At 43.8% G+C, this 23492-nt stretch overlaps 1 protein-coding gene across 1 annotated transcript in view; it reads left to right on the forward strand.

Moving 5' to 3' along the window:
- ush2a (Usher syndrome 2A (autosomal recessive, mild)) overlaps positions 1–23492 on the forward strand; it is a 205958-nt gene that overhangs the window by 32841 nt on the left and 149625 nt on the right. Inside the window, exons 11-20 of the mRNA XM_057343361.1 lie at positions 494–624; positions 2188–2383; positions 5352–5999; positions 8256–8439; positions 10384–10547; positions 11732–11890; positions 12245–12742; positions 13540–13815; positions 15485–15654; positions 23128–23272. Of these exons, the coding sequence (XP_057199344.1) occupies positions 494–624; positions 2188–2383; positions 5352–5999; positions 8256–8439; positions 10384–10547; positions 11732–11890; positions 12245–12742; positions 13540–13815; positions 15485–15654; positions 23128–23272 (2571 nt within the window). The remainder of the gene's footprint in view (positions 1–493; positions 625–2187; positions 2384–5351; positions 6000–8255; positions 8440–10383; positions 10548–11731; positions 11891–12244; positions 12743–13539; positions 13816–15484; positions 15655–23127; positions 23273–23492) is intronic.

Genomic DNA, 23492 nt, shown 5'->3' on the forward strand with positions numbered 1-23492 from the left:
GAAACGGTCTATAAAGTTATTGATTTACTCCTTTTCATATGATGTATGAAACGTTTCTGTGTTCTTCCAATATGCCATACCTAAAACATTAGAGTTGAATTAAAAACTTCAATTTCATTGTGACATCTGGAGAAATAGCAGCAATATAATGAAAGCATCAAAAAGCAGAGCAGAAAGTCGAAATAATACATCAGCGTGAAAACAGATGGACATTTAATGAAGTAAATCAGGTCATGCTAACAGGTTCATTGTTTCATATGCTGGGCATCAGGCACAGTGGCAGGTAAAGATGAAAGAGGACATTAAAATGGACACCTTAGAAAATTACACATCTCTCGCCGGACCTCTCCCAAGACTGCAGTTTTTTAATTTGAAATCATAGTCCTATGATAAGATTGAATTTTAATAGGTTGACATCAATTTTCCCCCTTCCCCACTCTTCCTCTGAACAAGCGAGCACATGCACTCATGGATATGAACTTTGGGTTTAAAGGCAGGAACTGTGAGCAGTGTCGGAGTCAGTTCTACAGGGAGGCGGGTATGCCACTGTGGTCCAAGGACGTGTGCAAATCCTGCCAGTGCAACAGTGCTGGGACTGTCAATGGAAGTTTCGAATGTGAGCCGGTAAGTTTAGACAAACACACAGTGTACATGCCTGCAAAAATACTGCCTGAATTTTATTGATAAGATTCTGAACATTTCCATCTCCTAGTCCCATCATGTTCCTTTCTCAAATATTCGATAGTCCTTTCGGCTAGCTGCAAGAGTATGTTCTTTTAAGAACCTTTAATCATTTAAAAAATTGTGTATATTTTTATCCACAGTTGTTGTAAAAATTGTGAAAAGTTTGATGAAAAGGTTTGATGTTAGCCCTCCACAGCTAAGTTTTTTTTTTTTTTGATGATGATGATGATGCATGAATTGGAGAAAAAGAGAAATCTCTCTGTTTAAGGTGTAACTGGGTTATTTCTACTATTCTGTACTATTGTATGTGTGTTATTTTTTGAGCAAACATGTATATTATATTATTTAATACAGTATGTTGGCTAAAGATGGAAATGCCATTTTTTCACAATATAAAAATTAAATGAACAAAATGGTTTTTGATTCATTTATTTTAATATTGTTATTCAATATATAAATACATACTTTCAATATCATATTTTGTAATATACTTTTAAGTAAAATCCTCCAGGAAGTGACAGTGAAACAAAAGCACACAAATTATGTATTTAATGAATTCTGTGATGTTTTAGTTAAGAAAAACTGAAGTCTTTCAGATTCCAAGAGAAAAAATATCAATTTGACATATAAGTTAAATGTGAATTCCTCTCTCAGCAATGGATAACTTGATAAAAAATTTTTAAAATTTACAGTTTATAGAATTTCTTCCTTAATTGAAATTCCATATATTTACAATAAAAAGACTTCAAATGGTACTTAAAAATAAGAATGACCCACCTGTAGCAAAAGAAAGACATGTGAGGCTTTGATCCCTACCTTTGTGATGGACTTAAGAATTCAGATTCAGACAAGGATATTGGCCCATTCTCACTCGAGAGACTTGAATTGATGTATTGGCTGAAGACTTTAGTATTCACAACAGCATTTATCACTGTTGTGATCAGTTAGGAGTATGTAAAAGTGTCGTCACGAGTGCCTCTCTCAAGAGAATTCTTCCCCACCTTTTCCTCTGAGTATCACGAAATCCATTTTGGTGGAACAGATCCGTGTCGATAGATATACTGGATGACAAATTCCAAATCAATGGCTAGGTCAGACCCAGGTTAGATTGTTACCTTATTTAAATGATCAGAATGATTATTTCCTCATACATGCTAATGGATTACACTGTGGATTGGACCGCAGTTCTGTTTAATGTAGTAGACATTGGGTTGGTTGGTTCATGATTGAAATTCTTGTATCCAGTCAACAATGTTGACAATTGTTTCAAGATTTGAGAGTTAAATTCATTTATATTACCAACTGACTAACACACAACCTTCCCTCACCACGAACCACTCCTGTAATAAAGATGTAAAGAATCCCACCGCCCCAGTGGAGATCAGACAGGGTGGGGGCTAGAGACAGCACAAACCTGGCCATCCATGACACGCACGCACTCGCACTCCTGGCACATGTTGACTAATTGGAGCGCGATCACGTGACGTTTTCCTTCCTCCACAGATCGGGGGCCAGTGTAAGTGCAAGCGACATGTGTCTGGCAGACACTGCAATCAGTGCCAACATGGATTCTACAAGCTGCAGTCGACACTGGCTGACGGCTGCCGCGCCTGTAACTGCAATACCGCCGGGACCGTGCAGCCAGATATTACCTGTCACCAGGACTCAGGTCAATGCCAGTGCAAAACAAACGTAATCGGTACGTATCAGGCCGCATTGCACCCTCCATCTCTCTTTTGCTTTCTTCTCTTTCTGTGTCTCTCTTTTAATCCACATATAGTACTTGAGATATAGTTCAGTGGGGAAAACATGGAAATTCTTGTATATGGTCATTAAACTGGCTCAATAATAGCTATTTAAAATTAAAAGTTTAGTTTAAAATAGTTTAAAATGGAAAATAAAATCACACACTGCCAGACAAGTCAACCTTTATTTCCAGAAGTATCTCATGTACATGTGAGCCTTGTCAGCTACCCAGAAGCAACTAGAAATTATTTTTGAAAAACAAGGACTAGTTTATACCTAGAATGAAAATCATATCCTCGTGTCATTCCAAACCTGTATGATTGACTTTTGCAGAACACACAAGACGATATTTTGAAAATGTCGGGAACCAAACAACATTGGCCCCCATTGACTTCCATTGTATGGACACAAAACCAATTTTAATTTTGGATAGACTATTCCTTTAAGTAAACGTTTTTCTTACTTAAAGGGATAGTTCGCCCAAAAATGAAAATTCAGTCTTCATTTACTCACATGTTGTTTCAAATCTGTATAAATTTCTGTTAAACACAAAATAAGATATTTAGAATAATGTAGGAAACCAAACCGTTCTGGGGCAGCTTTGTACTACCATACCATAGTAGTATTGTTTCCTTCTCTGGAGGTCAATGGTGCCCCAGAACGGTTTGGTAATAAACGTTCTTCCAAATATCTTCCTTTGTTTTCAGTTAAACAATAAAATGTATACAGGTTTGAAACAACTTGAGGCTGAGTAAATGATGATAGAATTTTTATTTTTGGGTGAACTGTCCCTTTAATTATTTTTAAAAATGACAAAAATGTAATAATACAGTTAATAATTATGAAAATTTAATAATACAGTTATTAAGTTACTAACCATTTTTACACATCATTCCGTGCTTTTTTTTAAACAAATTTGTTGCGAGCAGCCCCCAAAAGGTTTTTCTTCCAGCTTTTCTAGGCATTCCAGTTCCTTTGCGATAAATCTCTTGAATTTTTCCTCTTTGTACCTTTTGAACCATTTTACTATGAAATGCAAAAGAATGTTACTCAGAGGACCATGTGTGTTGCTAAGCCAGGATATCAAGGGCCACCTCATTTTAATTTTGTAATTCAATGCCAACTTGATTATTATAAACTGCCCCTGTCTTCCTTATTTTTCATTCTTCTTACAAGACCTGCTTTTTTGTTTGTAGTTCCCACAGGTATTTTTCAGAAATTAGATTTGATTAAGGCAATTTATTACCTCCAGCGTGTTTGAGGCCAGCCGCAGCTTCATAAGGACAAAATTTATCAAGCATCCAAAAGTAGTCCTCGCACACAATGTGCTTTGAAATGTTGATGAATGAGAATATTATGCGGAAAAGCATTACTGATAAAATGTGGGTTTAGCTGGTGCAAACCAAACTCAATGGGTGCCCCAACAGGCAGTGAAACAAACATAAAAAATAAACATAAAATAACAATATTTTAATAAGAGAATGCACTCCGGTTTTATAAAAATTTATGTGATATTGTATTAAACAGATATTAGTTATATTTTACTCAGACTTTCTATAAAAGTCTCATTTGTTATCATATTCATAGCTGGACGAAGCAGCAACCGTAACATTTTGAGAGTTAAGCAAACGTTCCAACTTGCAAAATCTATGAGCCCAATGATAAATTGAGGCTCCTTTGGCGTCATATTATTGGGGTATTCATCTGTGTCACATTGTGCATTTAACATAATGTTGTAATGAGGTTTAACTGTGGGCAGGGAGCAATATATTAATATCTAAATTCATTAAAGCAGAGCTCTGTAGTGGAATATACAGCAGTGGAGTAGTGCCGAGCTCTCAGTACTTAGAGCTGTAAACGGTTTGCCCCCTTAGGCTCTACTCAGCAACATTAGGAATAGATTACCTGTCAGGAATATGTATGGCATATTCAAATAAGCACCGCACACATTTAAAAAAACATGATATGATTTGATTCCATGTAGACCACTTTTTGGGGCCTCCAAATGAGCTGTAATTCTTTTTAGCCTCACAGTTATTTTTACTTATTTCCTTGCGCTGGCTTTCTTGGGTCTTTTAATTTATTTATTTTCCTTTTAGAGAAATTAAGTGTTATGCCTGGGGTGGGTCATTCATCATTGGGAAAGGGGCTCACTTAATGATGACATTACCAATTTCTTTTTTCCTTGTGTAATAATTCACAGGTTTATTTATTTGTTTGCTGTATGCTACAGCGTGTTTAATATGTTTATATGTAGGACATTTTTGAAAAAATTGATGGGTAAATATTGTATATGGTCAAGTGGCAAATTAACACCTGCCACCAGACAAATATAGAAATGTTTTATTATGGCAGATGATATCTTTTATTTAACCAGCCAATGTTATAAGCATTTTGGCTTATCTATGAATACATCAAACAAACTCAGACCATATTGGGGGGATATAAACAGTATATTTCTTGTATTGTAAATTACAAATTACAAGTTTTTTCAAGTGGACAGAATTGTGAAAACAATTAATAAAATCATGAGATTACAACTGTCATGATATTATGCATTGCAATTTTGTGTCATTTTATATATGTAAATACATGCATTATATAAAGGCTAGTAAAGCGTGCTTGGTAACATTTTCTAAAAATCACAACTTTTGCCAGCAGAAAAGTTATTTTTGCTCAAAAAAATGCTGGGTTATTTTCAACCCATAGTTGGGTCAGATAAAGACAAAACCAATGGTTAGGTTAAATAAACATAGAAAATGTCCCGATTTGACCCAGTCATCATGGGTTAAAACAACCTTGCATGGTTCAATTTATAACCCAACAATTGGGTTCGTCCTTGTATCCGAGTATTTTCCATGAGGACATATGTATAAATAAATTTTTAATGACTAAAAAGTAAGCTCCTATTTCATCATTAGGTCTAACCTGTGACCGCTGCAACTACGGCTTTAAGTTCCTCGATAACACTCATCCTGACGGTTGCATTCCCTGCGACTGCGACCCACAAGGCTCCCTCCACCAGTTCTGCAACCCCTTCACGGGCCAGTGTGAGTGCAAAGACGGCATGCAAGGCCTTCTCTGCAACACTTGCGTCCCTCAGTTCTACAGTCTGAACGGCAGCGGAGTTTGCATGCCCTGCGACTGCAGTCCGATCGGATCCGTACCCGGTACTTCCTGCGACCCGGTTACCGGACAGTGTAAGTGCAAACCTCACGTGGAAGGCCGACGATGTGACGTGTGCCGTTATGGATACCACAGCCTGGACCGCGGCAACTCTTTGGGCTGCTTGCCTTGCCAATGTGAGACCAAAGGCACGGTGAACGGCTCAGGCGTGTGTGATAAGACCTCAGGGCAGTGTGCATGCAAGAGCAACGTAGAGGGGTTGCGGTGTAACCAGTGTCTCCCTCACACCTACAACTTGAGTTCTGCCAATGTCACACATGGATGCCAACCGTGCCACTGCGACCTTGCGGGCAACGTGCCTGAAACCGTGTGCGATCCAGGTAGTGGTCAGTGTGTGTGCCTGGGCACCCGCTATGTCAGAGACTGCGGAACCTGTAAACCAGGTGGGTTCTCTCAACTTTGTATCTACAGTGCATGTGATCTGAATTCCTTAACCGTGTATTCATTTATGTACGGGAAGGTGCATCATTGTCGTGAACTCATTATACCATGTTGATGATGCCAGCGGAGTCATCGCTTTTGTTGTTTCCTGTGATTTCTAGCTGCTGCGCATTGCATTTGAAATATCTGCATAAACATTTTTTGAATTACAAAGTGCCCTCTTCCTTTCCTTAACTAATGACTCCCTCTTATTCGTTCTTGGCTCCCCGAGCTGTTGCTTTGTTTTATTTGTTTTTTCCTAGATTGTGCCTGGGAATTGAGTGTGTTTTGGCAGTCACTTTGGCCCACGGCGTTTAACCAGCATAGCTACGGGCCATTCCTCATGCACCCTTAATCAATCCGCTCACTTGCTGTTGGGCCAGCGCTGGCCTCATGGCTCAAGTGCACTTGAGGGGCTGGATATGTTTTGGTACCTTTTTTTTCCGCAGCATACTGTACTATAGTAAGTGCTACAAGTGCACTGCCAGGGGCTACAGGGTCAGTGTGGCAGCACCAGCTGGTGCCTTTGTCTCTGTAATGAAGATTAACCATCAGAAATCTCAGTTTACTGTAAAACCAACTTGCAGCTTTTCACGCCAAGTAAAGTCTTCTAATTCCTAAAAGTTACTCCTGCTTAAGAGATTTGGCACTATTAGTATTTAGGATATTTTTGGTATGAATAAGGACAGTACTGTGTTATACATCAACATAAACTATGTATTAAAGGAATAGTTCACCCAAAAATTATGTTTCTGTCATCATTTACTCACTCACAAGATTTTCCAAACCTATATACATTTCATTGTGTTGAACACAAAAGAAGATATTTTGAACAGTTCTGGGGCACTACTGTCTACCATAGAAGCTTTTTTTCCTACTATGATAATCAATAGTGCCCCAGAACGTATTTACAAATTTTAATTCAAGTATCCTTTATGTTCAGCAAAACAATGAAATGTATACAGGTTTGGAACAACTTGGGTGTGAGTAAATCATGACAGAATTTTTATTTTTGGGTGAACTATCCCTTTAACAGGTTTAATACAGCTAATGAATAGTTTGACCAGCATGAAAGTGCCTGAAACATGGAAACCCTTTAACCGGGTAACCATCCGAACCAGTTAGGGTTTTTCTAAAAAACCAAAACCGTACTCAGCAACGTCCACCAACAGGCCTGTACAAATTCTATGGTGGTGCTAAGCTAGGTAACCAGACAAGGATGTACAGCCACCCCCTCAACTCATGCCCCCCACACATGATGAAATATGCGGGCGTGTACCCACTGTTCACCAAAGCCTCTGCCGCCCATGCCGGAACATAAAGCATGTGTACATAGAGTGGGGCTGGCAGGAGTAAATTGAAAGCACAGGGAAAGGGGGGAGATCTATTTGGAGGAGGGTGGGGGACTGATGACTGTGTTTCTGCGGACCCTCCCCCGGCTCTCCTGACGGAGGCCCACTGTCGTATTTCACCGCAGGGGAAGCAGCCTGTGATTTAAACATCTCAAACTCAGCGCCCCCTGTCTGATTGATGCGTGCAAGAGCCTGACGGAGCCCTTGAGATTTGACTCGTTCTTTCATTTTATAAAGATATAGACGGAGAAGTGGACCAGGGCGATCTTAAAGGGACAGGTCACTTAAAAATGAAAATTTGGTCATTGTTAACTCGCCCTCATAAACCTGTATTGTTTTCTTTCTTTTGTGAATAGCAACAGGCAGAATATCCTATGCACTTTTCCATATCATGGTATTGGATAGTTGCATAGTTAAAGGAACAGTTCACCCAAAAATGAAAATTCTGTCATTTTTACTCACCCTTGAATTGTTCCAAATTTATATACATTTCTTTGTTCTGATGAACACAGAGAAAAATATTTTGAAGAATATAGAAATGCAAACAGTTCTGGGGCACTTTTGACTACCATTGTCAATTTTCCTACTATGGTAGTCAATGGTGGCCAAAACTGTTTGGTTACAAGCATTCTTCCAAATATCTTTCTCTGTGTTAATCAGAAAAAAATAAATGTATACAGATTTTGAACAACTCGAGGGTGAGTCAACGATGACAGAATTTTCATTTTTGGGCGAACTGTTCCTTTTAATGCTAAGAAATTTTGGTTTTGGGTAAACTGTCCCTTTTACACAATTGCAAGATGGTAAATGAAAAAGTAAACAAAATAAACACACAATGCCAGTCAGTTTTTTTGCATGTTGTCACAGGATTCTTTCTGTCCGAGGCGGGGCTAAGCAACTGTGAAGTATGCGACTGTCACTCGGTCGGAGCAGTGGGCCAGGTGTGTGCCGCCCACTTCGGGCAGTGTGTGTGTGCTCACCCTTCAGTGACTGGCCGCAGGTGTGACCAGTGCCAGGATCTCTTCTTTGGCTTTAATCCAGGTGTTGGCAGGTCAGTGGCACACTAACACTCTAATCTCACTCATGTTCAGCCAAGATGTGTTCATGAATTATAGTGCATAAAAATAAATCTTGCAGCGAAAACACACTGATGTAAGAGCAAATAACTGCGTAAAATCAATCCAGACCGCCCTAGCGTAATAGAACTGCAAGCGAGTAAAGCCAATTTAGAAAATCATGGACATCACTTTTCAAAGCGATTTGAGCCAGTTAGCTGCATACTGGCCCACGGGTTCAGACGGAGGCAGTAAAGGTCAAATTAGCCATTAAAGTCTCCTGCCTCTAAACGCGGGTGCATTTTAATGCTCTCCGCATAGTTGATTTGTTGGATACATCAATTAGGTTGTAAATACATCATATGTTAGCCGTCTTAATGATATACTCTAACGCAGCTCCCCAGCTTGAACATATGGCCTAAGTTAAAGATGCACAACTTGGCATTCTCAGGAGTGAGTGGACTGGAAAATTATTTTTCATTTTTTTCTACATATAGCAGATTTTCTTTGATTTAAAATGTCTGTGTTTTGGATGAAAGTCTCATTGAATGACCTTCATGTAGGAGACATTTAGCAACGCCAGCCATGCTGGGTGAAGAAAGGGAACAGTGGGGAACATCATCAGCGGTTCCCATATCAAGCATCGTTTACCTTTTTAAGCGTTTTCCGAAAATAAAAAATATGTTGGGATGCGCGGCAGGCGGGGGGACATTAATTGTTGGCTGGTGAGATGCAAATAGCACAGGCACATGTTTTCAATACATCAACAACAGAGCTGCCGGACATCACAAATTGTTAATCCATACAAGTCGTGACAGATCACCGCGCACGCAATCCATCCAGCCGCAGTTCACCCGTAAGGATGAAAAATGAACTATTTAAACTGATTAGAGGAGATGCTTGAACTGCATGAGGAGATTTTACACAATAAAGATTTCTTTATCTAAATATTATAAACTCATTTGTCCGCCCCTGAATCAATAAGACGATGCATCTTATTTTGCCTTCTTATATTGGCTCGTCCGCTGCGGGCTGCCTAATAGAGGTAGTTAAAAACGCACAATATGGTTAGGGAAGATTACCCATCACGGCAAAAGGAGAGCGGCGTTTGGGTAATCGTTTAACCTTGGGGAAAAAAATCAGGTTTATATTACATAGGAGTAGGTCGTATTCATATCTTCACACTAACAGAATGCAATCTACATGTTTATTGTTGTTGCTAGTCAAACTTGTTCAATCACGTTTAAATGTCTTGTCTGCAAACTTTGCAGGCGGCTCTGTTTGCAACACCTGTTCTAAATCAACATCCAGGCACAATCTGGAGTTATTTACCCCGATAGCTGCGAGCTATTGATATACAATATTTTCAATATGGAAAACGTGAGCATGTGGAACTCGGCAATATTGATACTGATAACAGAATTGGATATTGGCCTTCATTTTTGCTTCATTGATAACGGGAAAAAAGTTTGCCGTCTTTTTCTGAGGAGTCAAGGTCGAACCACATTGGGAAACGGGTGGGTTGGCCCAAAACGCCCCTTTCGTTGACAGAACAAATTTTCAGCTCATTAAGAGTCTGTGGCTTTTATCAGCTACTTTCGAGGGTGTCAGGCGCTTGGCCCCCACATCAACCGGCGCTTGCCCCTGAAGGCCTTTCCTCCATCCCCTACCCCTCTCACAAGTGTCACTGACAGGTGAATCTGTGAATGTCTCCATTTAGACTGAGTGTCTCCCTTACTGCACGCACAAACTTAAACACACACACATTCATTTTTTGCAACATGTAGAATTTAAGCCAATTTTTTTTTTTGGTTGGTTGGTGTTATAAAACCAGACCTGTTACTTTTGGTTAATTTCCTGATTTCATGTCCTTTACAGATACAGACAATGTCAAGAGAAGTGCTACTTTTTTGTGTCTCATGTGATCTCTGTGTGTCTAGGTGTGAGCCGTGCGGATGTGATCCCGTAGGGGGATTCAACGGCTCATGCCACCCCCAGACGGGGCAGTGCCTGTGCAAGCCGTATGTGACCGGAGAGAAATGTGACGGCTGTGTGGAGGGAGCCAGTCACATGGATCCAAACAACTACCTGGGCTGTAGTAAAGGTCTGGATATGACCCATATATCATTGTTCAAACATTAAAGGAACAGTTCACCCAAAAATGAAAATGTGGTCTTCGTTTACTCACCCTCAAGTTGTTCCAAATCTGTATAAATGTCTTTGTTCTGATGAACACAGAGAAGGATATTTTGAAGAATACTTGAATATTTTAAAGAATGCACATTTTTCTTACTATGTAGTCAATGGTGGCCAATAACTCTTTGGTTACAAGCATTCTTCCAAATATCTTTCTGTGTTCGTGGGTGAGTAAATAATGACAGGATTTTTATTTTTGGGTGAACTGTCTCTTTAATACTTTGTTACATTTTCCAAAGTCAATTCATTTCAAAAGAAATAGCTAAATGTCATTGATTTTGAAAGTGATTTGCTGGGCTGTGGCGTGGCTTTTGGCTTTTAAAGGGATGTCCTACCCCGACTTCTCGTTTTAGTAGAAAATGCATTAACACTGGAAAGAAAACTGTGCTCATCAACCCATTTCATGGGGTCTTTAAAATACTTCATTTTAGCACTGTAACCTACTAGAGATGCTGAAGAGGTTATAATTCCCGTTGGCTCAACATTCCATTTGGCTCAAAAACAGGAAAAGCCCTCTTTTAAATCACATTACAGAGTTTCTTTATTGTAGCGACTGTATCATTTGAATGCAGATTTTCTCAATATAGTCTGATTGCTTAATGCAGGAGAGACGTATGTAAGGGTCAGCCCTTAACTGTCAATCAAATGCTGTGGTATTTAAAAAATGTATTACATATTTTATTCAGTATACTTACCCACGAGCTGACACTGAAATTTAATCACGTTTCATCCTAATGTTTTTGCTCAACATTTGTATGTGATATTGATCTTTTATTGACGAGCATATGCTGTCTTAAGTTCATTGCATATCTGCTATTTAAACATGCAGCATGTTTACTGTAAGTTGACCTGTTTATGGCTTCTTACGTGCACTTAACCTCACAGAAACTCTTAAAGCCTTAATGTACCTCGCCAATACAGTGTTTTAAATGAAGTTAGCCATTTTTACACGTAACAAACGTTTGTTGCTTTACTTCGTTCACGGTCCATTTTTCCAATTCACTCGCAGGTGCTTTAACCTTGTGTCTTCCTCCTCAGTTATGTCTGTTTTATTACTGGTATGTATGAACATACACTTTCACTCATGTTCAGATCCCAGGCAGCAGCCTCCTCCGCTCGGCCAACCCTTAAACTCCACAGCCATAGAGTTGAGCTGGAGGACCCCCGATTCACCCAACAGCAATGCCCTGATGTACAAGCTACTCCGGGATTCAGAGGTTGTGCATGTCAGCTACAGTCGGTTTCCATATGGTCAGTCAACCCTGATGTTTCAAGCATGTCTGCTATTGTCATGATTTTGTCTGTGTGATGCCATTTTATTTTAGAATTAATCTAAAATTTTAATCATATGTGCCTAGAACAATTTTTACAGTAATCTATTGTTATAATATTGATGATTCAAAGGTACAGTTGCATGTACAGCCTATTTTATTCTAAGGGTAAGGAGTGTCAAAATTGGTCTTGTTAAACCAAATTTTGTTTGCAATAATGGTGCAGTAAACCAATATTCTAATTTTTACACTTTGTCCAATAATGCTTGATTAGCATTATTGTTATTAACAGCATGATATATTTGATCATTTTCTTGTCTTCTCTCTGATACAGGCACTATGTTTTACACAGATTCTGACTTGTCACCATACACCGCATACTCTTACCAGCTCATCACAAGCAATATTCGATCTAACACCAGCAGCGCCGTGGTCAGCATGCGCACCCTCTCTGCCGTACCCGAGCGCGAGGAGCTCCAACTCACCCTGACAGGTCGAGCGAGGCCCACCAGCGCCTCCTTCAACTGGACTGAACCTCTGAACACCACAGGTCCCGTGGAAAGCTACACGCTGAGCTCGATGCAAGATGTGACCGGAGAAGAGAGAATCCACTACACAGGACTTCAAACAGAGGCTTCTGCTGAGGAGCTGCATCCCTTCACTCGATACAACTTCAGTCTGCAGGCGTGCACTAATGGAGGTTGTTCTCGCAGTGAGAGTCTGATCGTGCTTACCGCTCAAATACCCCCCCAGCAACAGCCTGCACCCAGAATCACAACCTTAGGACCCACACAACTCAAAGTGTACTGGGAACCTCCAGCGTTGCCTAATGGTATTTACACTGCAAACCTTTTGGCTGTTTCTATTATTTTGGGGTCACGTTTGGTATTTACAATGGGCTGATTTGACATAGATGGTACAAATATCAGATTTTATAAATGTATCTTTCACGTGACAGTTTATTTGAGTTTAACCCATTAGTGTTTCCATCCCTGGGAGTCGCGAGATTGTTTTACATTTGAATTATTTCGTTTAGCAGAGATTCTTAAATGCACATGGCGGGGCTGAAACGGTCTCCAGCTACATCATTACAATAATGAGATATACTATTACAGAGATGCCATTTGATGTGAGCTCGGATGAAAATTAATTCCTTACGAACTTTAATCTACAACCAAGAGGCTTGATTAAGGCTCAGGCCATGCTTCATTTCGCAATATAAACTGATGGGAGTACTCGGCAGAAAGAAACATTTCACATTTAAAACAGTTGATTGCCGCATACAATTACGCATTGTGCCTCGCGCCATTGAAAGCGTGGCCCTCTGTATATCAATGGCTTTAATGCCAGTTATCATGCTTTTTCCCAAATTAGCTCATTAACATGGACCATTATAAAGTGCCCTCGGAGAATTCTCTCAATGAATTTCCTCTGCATTTAATTGTGTCTATCTGATTCCCTCCATCTTCCTCTCTTTTCTACATAATTTCATGCAGAAGCTGTAATTGTGCATTGTCCACGGCCAACTTTACATCTAAATTTCATCCGCCTCTTTTTGAGGCTTATTATGGGATTGTAGAAGTATTATTGGCGTATAAGTTTCATGCGTGTCTTATTATATCTCTCCAGGTATAATTATCAGGTATGAGCTCTTCATGCAGCTGCTAAATGAGTCGCCGGGAAATCAACCTACCAATCCGGAGCAAAGGGTTTTTCTAAGTAGCGGTTGGCTGGACCCAAGGCCACTGATTAGTTCAGCCAATGAGAATGCTCTGACTCCACCTGAGAACAGTTCGGTGGTGTCGAATCTCGAACCCTTTTCTACGTACCGCTTCAGAGTGCTCACGGTTAACATGGCAGGCAGTGCCATTTCAGAGTGGGCCGTGGGGCATACAGCAGAAGGAGGTCAGTTTAAAATGTTGGCCTACAGTACCAAACAAACCTACTTAAAGGTACAGTTTAGCCAAAGAAAACAATTCTGTCATCATTTACTCACCCTTGAGTTGTTCCAAATCTGTATTAATTATTTTTTTCTAATGAACACAGAGAAAGACATTTAAAAGAATGCAAGCATTCTTCCAAATATCTTTCTGTGTGTTCATCATAAAAAAAGACATTTTATACAGATTTGGAACATCTTGAGGGTAAATAAATGATGACGGAATTTTCATTTTTGGGTGAATTGTTTCTTCAAAGAGTACGACAAGATTTTTGTTTTTACCAATTCATAAAGTAACAGGATATTTTAGCTGTAAAATGATTTGAAACTCGCTGTTTTTATATTTTAAAGGCCCTTGTTGGTAAAGCTGATAATAAGATCACATAGCCAGTAAACTCTTTTTATTTCATTTTATTTTATAAGCGATTATGAAACCAATTATTTTGAACAACACTCAGAGCATTTAGCAGTAAACAGGTATTGTGTTTCATAGGATGCAAACAGTGTTCCGTCGCTCAGAGAAAACTCTGTATCCTCGGTCTTTATTTAGATAGGGACCCCTGAGGAATGATTTTGAGTGGATGCTTATTAAGCAGAGAGAGGATATGTGGCTTGAGTTACAGCACGGAATGACAGTTCCTGAAAAACGGAAGCAGGGAATTAGCATAAACATGTGAAGGGATTGTTTGTGCGGGTAAATTTTCACCACAAGTGCTTCACAGGAAGAAGCTGGCGCAGTCACGAATAGTAGACAGTTGAAGATCTATTTAGTGTTTCTGTCAACTTCCTCTCTGTATTTTGACACTTTTTGTTTGTTTTTTGGGCTTGTTTTTTGACGAGTTAGCGGGTTTTTCTGTCAGACATTGTTTTAGGAGGGCAACCCAACAAAAGCTCGGAGTTTAAGCAGGGTACAGCTGGATTATTTTGTCAACAGTATCTGTAGAACAGTGTTTGTTTGGAAAGAATTTGGAATTATACTTTAAATCTAAATTAGAAAAAAAAACTCAAAATTATTTTATTACAGCACTATTATTGCCTTTTTTGTAAACTATTTAAACATTCTTAAAATTATATGTTTACTTGAAAAGCAAAATTGTGTAAGATAAAATGATATCATGATAAAGTTTGTTTTTTCTACCCCCGTTGGCATTTTCTCTTTTTTTCATATTTGTTATTGAAAAACACAACCTGCACAGAATATTGTAAGATATATGAATGAAATGCTGCTTAAAGTATTTAATTCAAAGTATGTTCTTTATAGACCACTTCTGAAAATGTAAGGAACGCTGGTCCAGATGCACTTTCTGTTTCAGTTTTTTTAACACTACTCAAACATTTGAACAAAATACAAAGAACAGAACATTTATAACCGAAACATAATGTTAAACACGTATTTTTAAGATTTCATTATATATGTAAGAAAAATAAAATACACAAATAAATAAGAATAAAACCACAAGTGCTTCTGGACCAATGTTTACATCTTGCAAAGTGGTCTAAATAGTGTCCTATATAATTTTGCTTCTATAGTAAATGTATTTGGTCTTGGTAAAGTTTTTCCCCACTAGAATAATTTATAAAAAAATTTGCTGCGAAATGTTATAAAACGCATTAGTAATTCAGATTTTTCCTTAGTGCCAGAGTTCATGACTCCCCCTCAAGTGACCCCCGTGTCCTCATCCTCTCTCAGAGTGAGCTGGGAGGCGCCACAGGACAAAGACGCAAGGGGTGAAGTGACTGAGTACAGAATCAACCTTCAACAGGAACAAGCGTACAACCCATATGCGCCTCCTATAATAACACAGGTATCCAGAGCAGCACAAAAAAAGATGAGTTAAAAAGACATTTCCAGCGTTATGTATGTGACATTTTTAGTCAAACTTGAAATAGCAATTCTCAAATATTGTGTTTACTGTATTACCAATTATATTTTACTAAACCACTGATGATAGAGTCCAGACATCAGAAAAATATTAGTCTATGACATTTGCATAGAGTTGCCCAAACAGGCTCTGACTGTGTATTGCACAGATGTGAGGTTATATTTGCCTGGTTTTGTTTGCTTTTGTTTTTTTTACTTTGATTAATACATGTTTTACTGAGTTAAACATATGCCACATATTGTATGTGTTTACTGTTACATTCATATCTACTAGAGTTTACTCACTGCATTGTCAGGCTACAGCCTAGTGGAGTTACTACTTTGAGCACCATTCAAATGCATTTTTTGTCCCTAGTAACCTTTATTTTTGTCCAGTTTCTGATTTCCAAAGCTTGTGGCTTGTGTCCCTGTATGCATGTGGCGTGGGCCGAACTGTCCAGAAAGGTCTCCTCTATTACTCATGTGAATCTTTGTGTTCCTTTATTCTCGTTCAGGTAGAAAACCTTTAAAGGTTAAACTAACGCCATCTCCCGAATGTTAGTCCATATTTAAACCACTGCTTTCCATATCAGGATCACCTTTACTGTCTTCATGGAAAATGTTTCAAGGATATTTTAGATGACTTCTACTGAACAATCATCTTTTTAATTCGGTTTCATTATCGTACATCATGTCTACACCGGACGCGGCATGATGCGACGTGACAAGAGACAACAGAATGCATTAGAACCCATTATAATTAAAAATTTTGTCCACACTGGATGCGGTGCAATGCGACGCGACAATCCCTTTAGAACAAGCTGTGTGTCGCGCCGCATTCAGTGTAGACACAGTGTTAGATTTCAATTAGGTTGATACATGTATGTTAGCATTGATTATGTTTTCCTGCAGTAATATGCAGATATGCAGGTGTCAGGTGAGAGAGGTTTGGAGCTCTGAAAGAATGATTTATGTGGAGTGTAAGATGTTTAGACGTCTGCATTGTTTGTGTTAAATTTGTCTCAGTTTTTGGCGTTTTGGCAATTGGTCTGCATTGAAAGTAAGAAAATGGAAGAATGGGACTGACAAGGAATTTGACCTTGGACCACAAAGTGATAAGGATACATTTTTAAAAAAAATTTTAATGTATACATTATGTGAAAGCTGACTAAATAAAGCTTAACATTGGGTTTGTTAGGATAGGACAATATTTGGCAGAAATACAACTATTCAAAAATCTGGGCAGAGTTTCCCGAAACCTTCTTATCGTCGTTCTAAAGTTATACCTTAAACTGTACCTTATTGATAATATGTGTTTCCCGAAATGTTCTTAGTTAAGTATACCTTCTGTAAGTCATACGTTCGGAAGGTTGGTCTGAAGCGCTCTATACCTTATCACTGTTAAAGAGTTCACCCCGCTAGTGGCCACTGTGAAAAAAAAGCTTCTTTACATCGCTGTCAATACAAATAAAATTCTAAAGTTAAATACACCAGTATTTTGATGTGTTTTCATGCAAAGAATATAATTGTCACACTGATGGTTGTTAGCTTATATTATCTAAAGGTGCATCAGCTGGCAAACCAAAGAATTTAGAGTAGACTATCTTTAAAGAGAACGATTGTGGTAGGAAGTTTAGTCAAACTGTGGCGAATATTTTTGCTAAATCAAAGATGGCGCCATCCGCGGAGCAATTTAGTGTATCTGCATTTAATCTAAGAAAACGTCTTGGTTACGGATGTAACCTCAGTTCCCTGATGGAGGGAACGAGACGTTGTGTCGAGCCGACAGATGGGGTTCGCTCTTGAGAACCTATCAACTTCTGACTAGTTTAGAAAAGGCCAATGAAATTGACGAATGAAATTTGCATGCCGGACTCCGCCCCTGGATATCCGGGTATGAAAGGGAGATGGCGTGCTGCATTCATTCACCTTTTGGTATGAGGAGCCTGAGCATCCCTCGACCGCTGCGGCAGGCAGCCAGCGTTGTGGCAAGAAGGACACAACGTCTCGTTCCCTCCATCAGGGAACTGAGGTTACATCTGTAACCAAGACGTTCCCTTTCTGTCGGTCTCTCGATGTTGTGTCGAACCGACAGAATGGGGTTCCTATGGAAAACGCCACAGCACTGAGCCGCGTCACAATCTCTGCGGAGCGACGTTGACTGGCCTGGGCGAGTCAGACGAAGACGCTAACGCGAAATTATGACCCTCCAGTGGAGAGGAAGGCCTAGTTCTCTAAATGGCGAGAAGCCGCCCGGCACCGTACGGGCCACTGGGTAAGCATTATTCCCCCTGGGGGAAAAACGCTGCAGAGGCCACTACCTACCGTAGGGAGGAATTAGTGGAGACACCACATGGTCTCACCGTCAGGGGAGAACTCATGGGAGGAATGTGCGGACTGCAGGAGTTAACCGCAAGGTGGGAGTCCACCTGGGGAGGTCATGGGTTGCCAAGGTGGGAACCTGGAGCACTAGGTCTGGAGCACTAGGTCCGGTTAGAGCTATGTGGGAGATAACTCAACTGTTCCCCGGCCTAAGGGGGCAGGGCTGCTCTGCCCAGCCTGTCCCCTGGAAGGGTGCTTAGTGATGGATGGAATGCCTGTTCTTTACCCGAGGGGAAAGAAGTGAGGCGGGATCGCCACTGCTCCCCCCGGAGGGGGAAGGGCTTCCGCAGGCGTACGCCCTACCGGCTGCCGGTCCCACACCTTGCCAGGATGCGGGCTGACACCGGTTCCGCGCGTAGGTATTAGATCCTCACGGAGTTGTTAGGCATAGCCCAACCCGCAGCTCCGCAGATGTCTGCCAGAGAGGCGCCCTGAGCCAGCCACGAGGGGTGTGCCTCACCCCCAACGGGCAGGAAAAAAGATCGGTATGCCCTAACGAGGGCATCCACGATCCAGTGCGCCAGCCTCTGTTTGGAGACAGCCCTCCTGCTGACCTCCGAAACAGACAAAGAGCTGCTCAGAGCTTCTGGGCTCTGCGTGCGGTCCAAGTAGAGGCGCCGTGCGCGTACTGGACACAACACGGATAGGTTGGGTCTTCCTCCCCGGTGGGGAGCGCCTGCAGGTTCACCACCTGGTCTCTCGGGAGAGTGGTGGGAACCTTGGGCACGTAGCCGGGGCGGGGTCTCAAGATAACGTGAGAATCCCGGCCCCGAGTTCTAGGCAATCTGTGGACACGGAGGGTGCTTGTAGATCCCCTACCCTCTTGGAGGTGAGCGCCATGCGGAAAGCCGTCTTTATCAAGACTGAGAAAGAGCGGCAACCCCGAGAGGCTCGAAGGGGGCGGGGCCTCTTGAGGCCCGCCACCTAGGTCGCAAGAGGGTACGGAGCGCGGATAAGGTGGTCACCCTCTCGCGCCCCTTAGGAACCTAATGACCAGGTCGTGCTGTCCCAGAGGCTACCCAGCACTTGGGTCATGATGAGCGGCCGTAGCGGCTACATACATTCCCAGTGTGGAGGGGGAGAGGTTACTCCCCAGTCTCTCTTGAGGACGGGACAGCTCGTACCCGACCGAGCAACTCCGCGGGTCTTCTCGCCGAGAAGAGCACCAGGACGAGAAGAGGCGCCACCTATGGGCGTATAGCCGCCCAGTGGCCGAAGCCCTAGCCTGAGTGACGTCCCAACCGGACCGGGGGTGGGTCACTCAGGATCTCCTCGTCCCGTCCAGACATGGAGACCAGGTTTTGCCTGGGATGCCGTAACGTGCCCCTTCCCCTGGGGAAGCTGTCCGCCAGGGGGAGCGGCCAGGGGGGAGTTGTTGTCAGAGCCTCAGCTCCGAGAACCAAGTCCTGGTTAGGCCGAAGGGGCGTAACTAGTACCACTTGATGCTCCTCTTCCCTGGCCTTGCACAGGCCCTGTGCAATGAGGCTCACTGGGGGGAAGCGTACTTCCGCTTGTCCCGCGGCCAGCTGTGCGCAAGGGCATCCGTGCCGAGGGTACCTCGGACAGGGAGTACCAAAGCGGACAATGGGTGGAGTCCGGGGAGGCAACAGGACCACCTGTGCCTGGCCGAACTGCCCCAAATGAGCCGGCTGCGCGGGGAGGGAGTCGCCACTCTCCGCAAGGCGTCAACTGACGAGAGAGCACATCGGCTGTCTGGTTCAGGACGCCTGGGATGTGTGTGGCTCGCAGGGAGCTGATCACCTGCTGACTCCAGAGGAGGAGGCGTCGGGCGAGTCATGTTAGCTGCTGTGAGTGAAGAATACGCCACAGCAGCTGTGCTGTCCGACCGGACCAGCACGTGCTTCCCTGCACGAGAGGAAGTCCCTCAATGCAAGTAGCACAACCCACAACTCTAGGCAGTTGAATGCCAACGCAGGCGGGGGCCCGTCCACCGCCCCGACACTGCTTGCCCGTTGCACACGGCACCCCTTAGGGTGTGTCGGCAGAAAAGCGTGTGACCAACGCCTGCTGCCGGTGTGCCACGCTCTCCAAGGAACTTGACTCTGCCGCCAGTGTTGGAGCGGTCGTATATGCATCGACCCGAGGGGGGGCCACCCCCGCCGAGGATGCCATGAATCCCAGGAGCCTCCTGTTACAGGGGGACCGCTGACTGTCTGATCTCAGGCAGTTCAACACTGACCGGGCGCGCTAGTCCTCGCGCCCCCCCCTGGGGGTGAGCGGGGCCGCTCGTGAGGACAGAGTCGAGTTCCATACCGAGAAAGAGGATGCTCTGCACCGGGGAGAGCTTGCTCTTATCTCAGTTGACCTGTGGCCCCACCGATCTAGGTGCCGGAGCACCAGGTCCCTGTGTGTACACCACAGATCTCGAGAGTGTGCCCAAACTTGAGCCAGTCGTCGAGATAGTTAGTACCCGTACACCTCCTTCCCAACGGGGAAGGAGGGCGGCTTCCACGACCTTCGTAAAGACTCGTGGAGACAGGGACAGACCGAAGGGGAGGACCCTGTACTGATATGCCCGTCCCTCGAACGCGAACCGTCGGAACGGCCGAAGTCGAGGGAGGATCGAGACATGAAAGTACGCGTCCTTCAGGTCGATTGCCATGAACCAGTCCTGACGCCTGACGGACGCCAGGATGCGCTTCTGCGTGACCCTCCTGAAAGGCAGCTAGTGTAGGTGCCTGTTCAGAACACACAGACCCAAGATAGGGCGCAACCCTCCGCCTTTCTTAGGGACAATGAAGTACGGGCTGTAAAACCCGCTGAACACCTCGGCCGGTGGGACGGGCTCGATCGCTCCCTTCACCAGAAGGGAGGCGACCTCCGCCCGAAGTACGGGGGCATCCCTGCCTCTGCCTGAGGTAAAAGGACGTCCCGGAACTTGGGCGGACGTGTAGCGACTGAATCGCGTAGCCGAGACGGATCGTCTTCCTCAGCCCGCCTGACAGTCTGGGGGCTCCCAGAACTGTGACAGGGGACTAGAGGTTGATCTGCTTCATCGCCCCCGCGGAGGGTGGTTCGATGGCTAGCAGTACGGATTCCTTGCCAGGGGAGGCCCCCCGGGGAGGAGATCGGCTCTGCCATATTTCCTGCCTGGCGACTGCGCAGCTCAACGCACTGTCTGACTGAGAGTGCTGAGGGCTGGTGTTTATACTCGACATTGCGCTTCGCCATGACGCAACGTCGAGTTTGCCGTTCACCGTCGTGCAGAGGGTGGGAGCGGCTGTGATAACCCAGAGAGAGAGGAAACTCTCCTTTTTTGAGAGTAAGTGGGCGCTAGCCCCCCGGAGGGGGCCAGCAGATGGAGAGACGGGGCAGGATCTGTCCCTATCCGACTTCCCAGCGATGTTGCTGGACAGTAACACCAACCAGCCCCCCCTTGCGAGACGGGTGCGTCGAGAAAGCGGACCTTCTCGGCATTACTCATCTGCGCAAGGATCGGCCAGAGGAGTTTCTCATGGACCACAAGTGTGGACATCGTCCGACCCAGGGCCCGCGTGGTCACCCTGGTCGCCCGTAGAGCGAGGTAGGTGGCGGCGCGGAGTTCCTGCATAAGCGCTGGGTCGGTCTTACCCTCGTGGAGCTCTCTCAACGCCCTGGCCTGGCAGGAGCCATAGCGTGGAGAGAGGAGGCAGCTTGGTCCACCGCAATGTAAGCTCTCGACACCAGAGATGCCGAGACACCACATGCTTTAGACGAGAGTCTAGGTCGAGCCCCCCCCCAGGTGGCCGCCACCTACGGGCACGAGTGCACCGCGGCGGCATACTCCACCTGGGGGACAACGACGTATCCTCCAGCTGTCTCAACCTCGAGGGAAGAGAGGGTGACGGAACTTTGTTTGACGTGAAACGTGCCGGAAAGGGGCGTTCCAGGTCTTACTAAGTTCCTCATGCACCTCCGGTAAACACAGCACTGGGGGCGGGCGTGGCTTGGAGCCGCGCTCAAACCCGAGGCGCCATGTATCCAGCCGCGAGCACCGGGAAAGGCAGTGCAGGCACTGCAACCCAACACTCACGGCGGCCCGGGAAAGCATGGCTGACATTTCGACGTCCGCTTCTTCCTGGGCTCGACCCCCCGAGGGAGGGAGCCCATGGAATCGTCGGAGTCGGATGGCAGTACGTCACTCCCCGATGCTGCAAGAGACATCTCATCATCACGCATCGTGTCCGAATACGTGATTGAGGAATAAGACGGCGGACCGTCTCCTGGGGAATGGTCAGACGAGCGAGACGAGGTGCGAACGGTCCGTGAGCCAGTGGCTGGCGGATTATCGCTCACAGTAATCCTCATATCACCCTCTCTGCTTGCCGTAGCGGACGGCAGGGCCGTAGTCCTGCCGCCACGGAACGGGGAGCAAACGAGGTGGTAGCTGAGTCCCGTGGGAACACAGCCACCCGTGACGCAACGTCTGAATCATCACCGCCCGCAGTGCGGGCAGGACGTATCCACAACGTACTGGAAGCAGGCATCGCTCTTCCCTCTTATACCCGGACATCCGGGGAGGAGCCCCGGCATGCAAATTTCATTCGCCTTTTCTAAATACTCAGAAGATGATAGGTTCTCAAGACAAACCCCATTCTGTCGGTTCGACACAACGTCGAGAGACCGACAGAAAGGGAACTGTAGTTAAGGTATACCTTTAGAGTCTTTGTAGCATGCTAGAGACAACGTTATCGGGAAACGCAGCCCTGGAATATGAGGGTGCAAAAAATCAAAATATTGAGAAAATCGCCTTTAAAGTTGTCCATCAGAGGCGCTGTAGCAGGCGGTTTAATAAAGTTTTTATATATTTACGGTGGGAAATTTACAAAATATCTTCATGGAGCATGATCTTTACTTGAGCATCCACATGTACTAACTGCTAACCCACAGCTCTGGCAACGCTGTCTTTGCTCTCTTGGCCAAAGAACTTGCAAAACTGTAGAAAAACAGAGATACTCATCTTAAGCGTGTAATTGATTTTTACGCTGTGAGTTACTTTGCTTAATGTTACGTATGTTTATTTTTTGTTTGGCAGGTGTTATACACCGGCTCAGCACAGGAGCGGAGTTACACTGTATCAGGACTTAAGCCCTATGAGCAGTACAGTTTTACTGTGACCGTGTGCAACAGACAGGGTTGTGTGAGCAGCTTGCCTGGGTCAGGCCGAACTCTACCCTCTGGTGAGTACCACATCTACTGTACACACTGTACATTTATTCATTTAGTAGATGCTTTTATCCAGCGACTTACAAATGAGAGAACATTTAATACATGTTGATTACAAGAGAAAAATAAACAACAATAAACAAGCTGAAGTTTTTTTTTTTTACAAAGTAGACAATTTGTGGGGGAAAGTTTTTCAAGCAATTTGGTGCCTTAATGTGATGGAGTCACTAGGCG

This window comes from Triplophysa rosa, linkage group LG10 (assembly GCF_024868665.1).
Source record: "Triplophysa rosa linkage group LG10, Trosa_1v2, whole genome shotgun sequence".
Lineage (NCBI taxonomy): Eukaryota > Metazoa > Chordata > Actinopteri > Cypriniformes > Nemacheilidae > Triplophysa > Triplophysa rosa.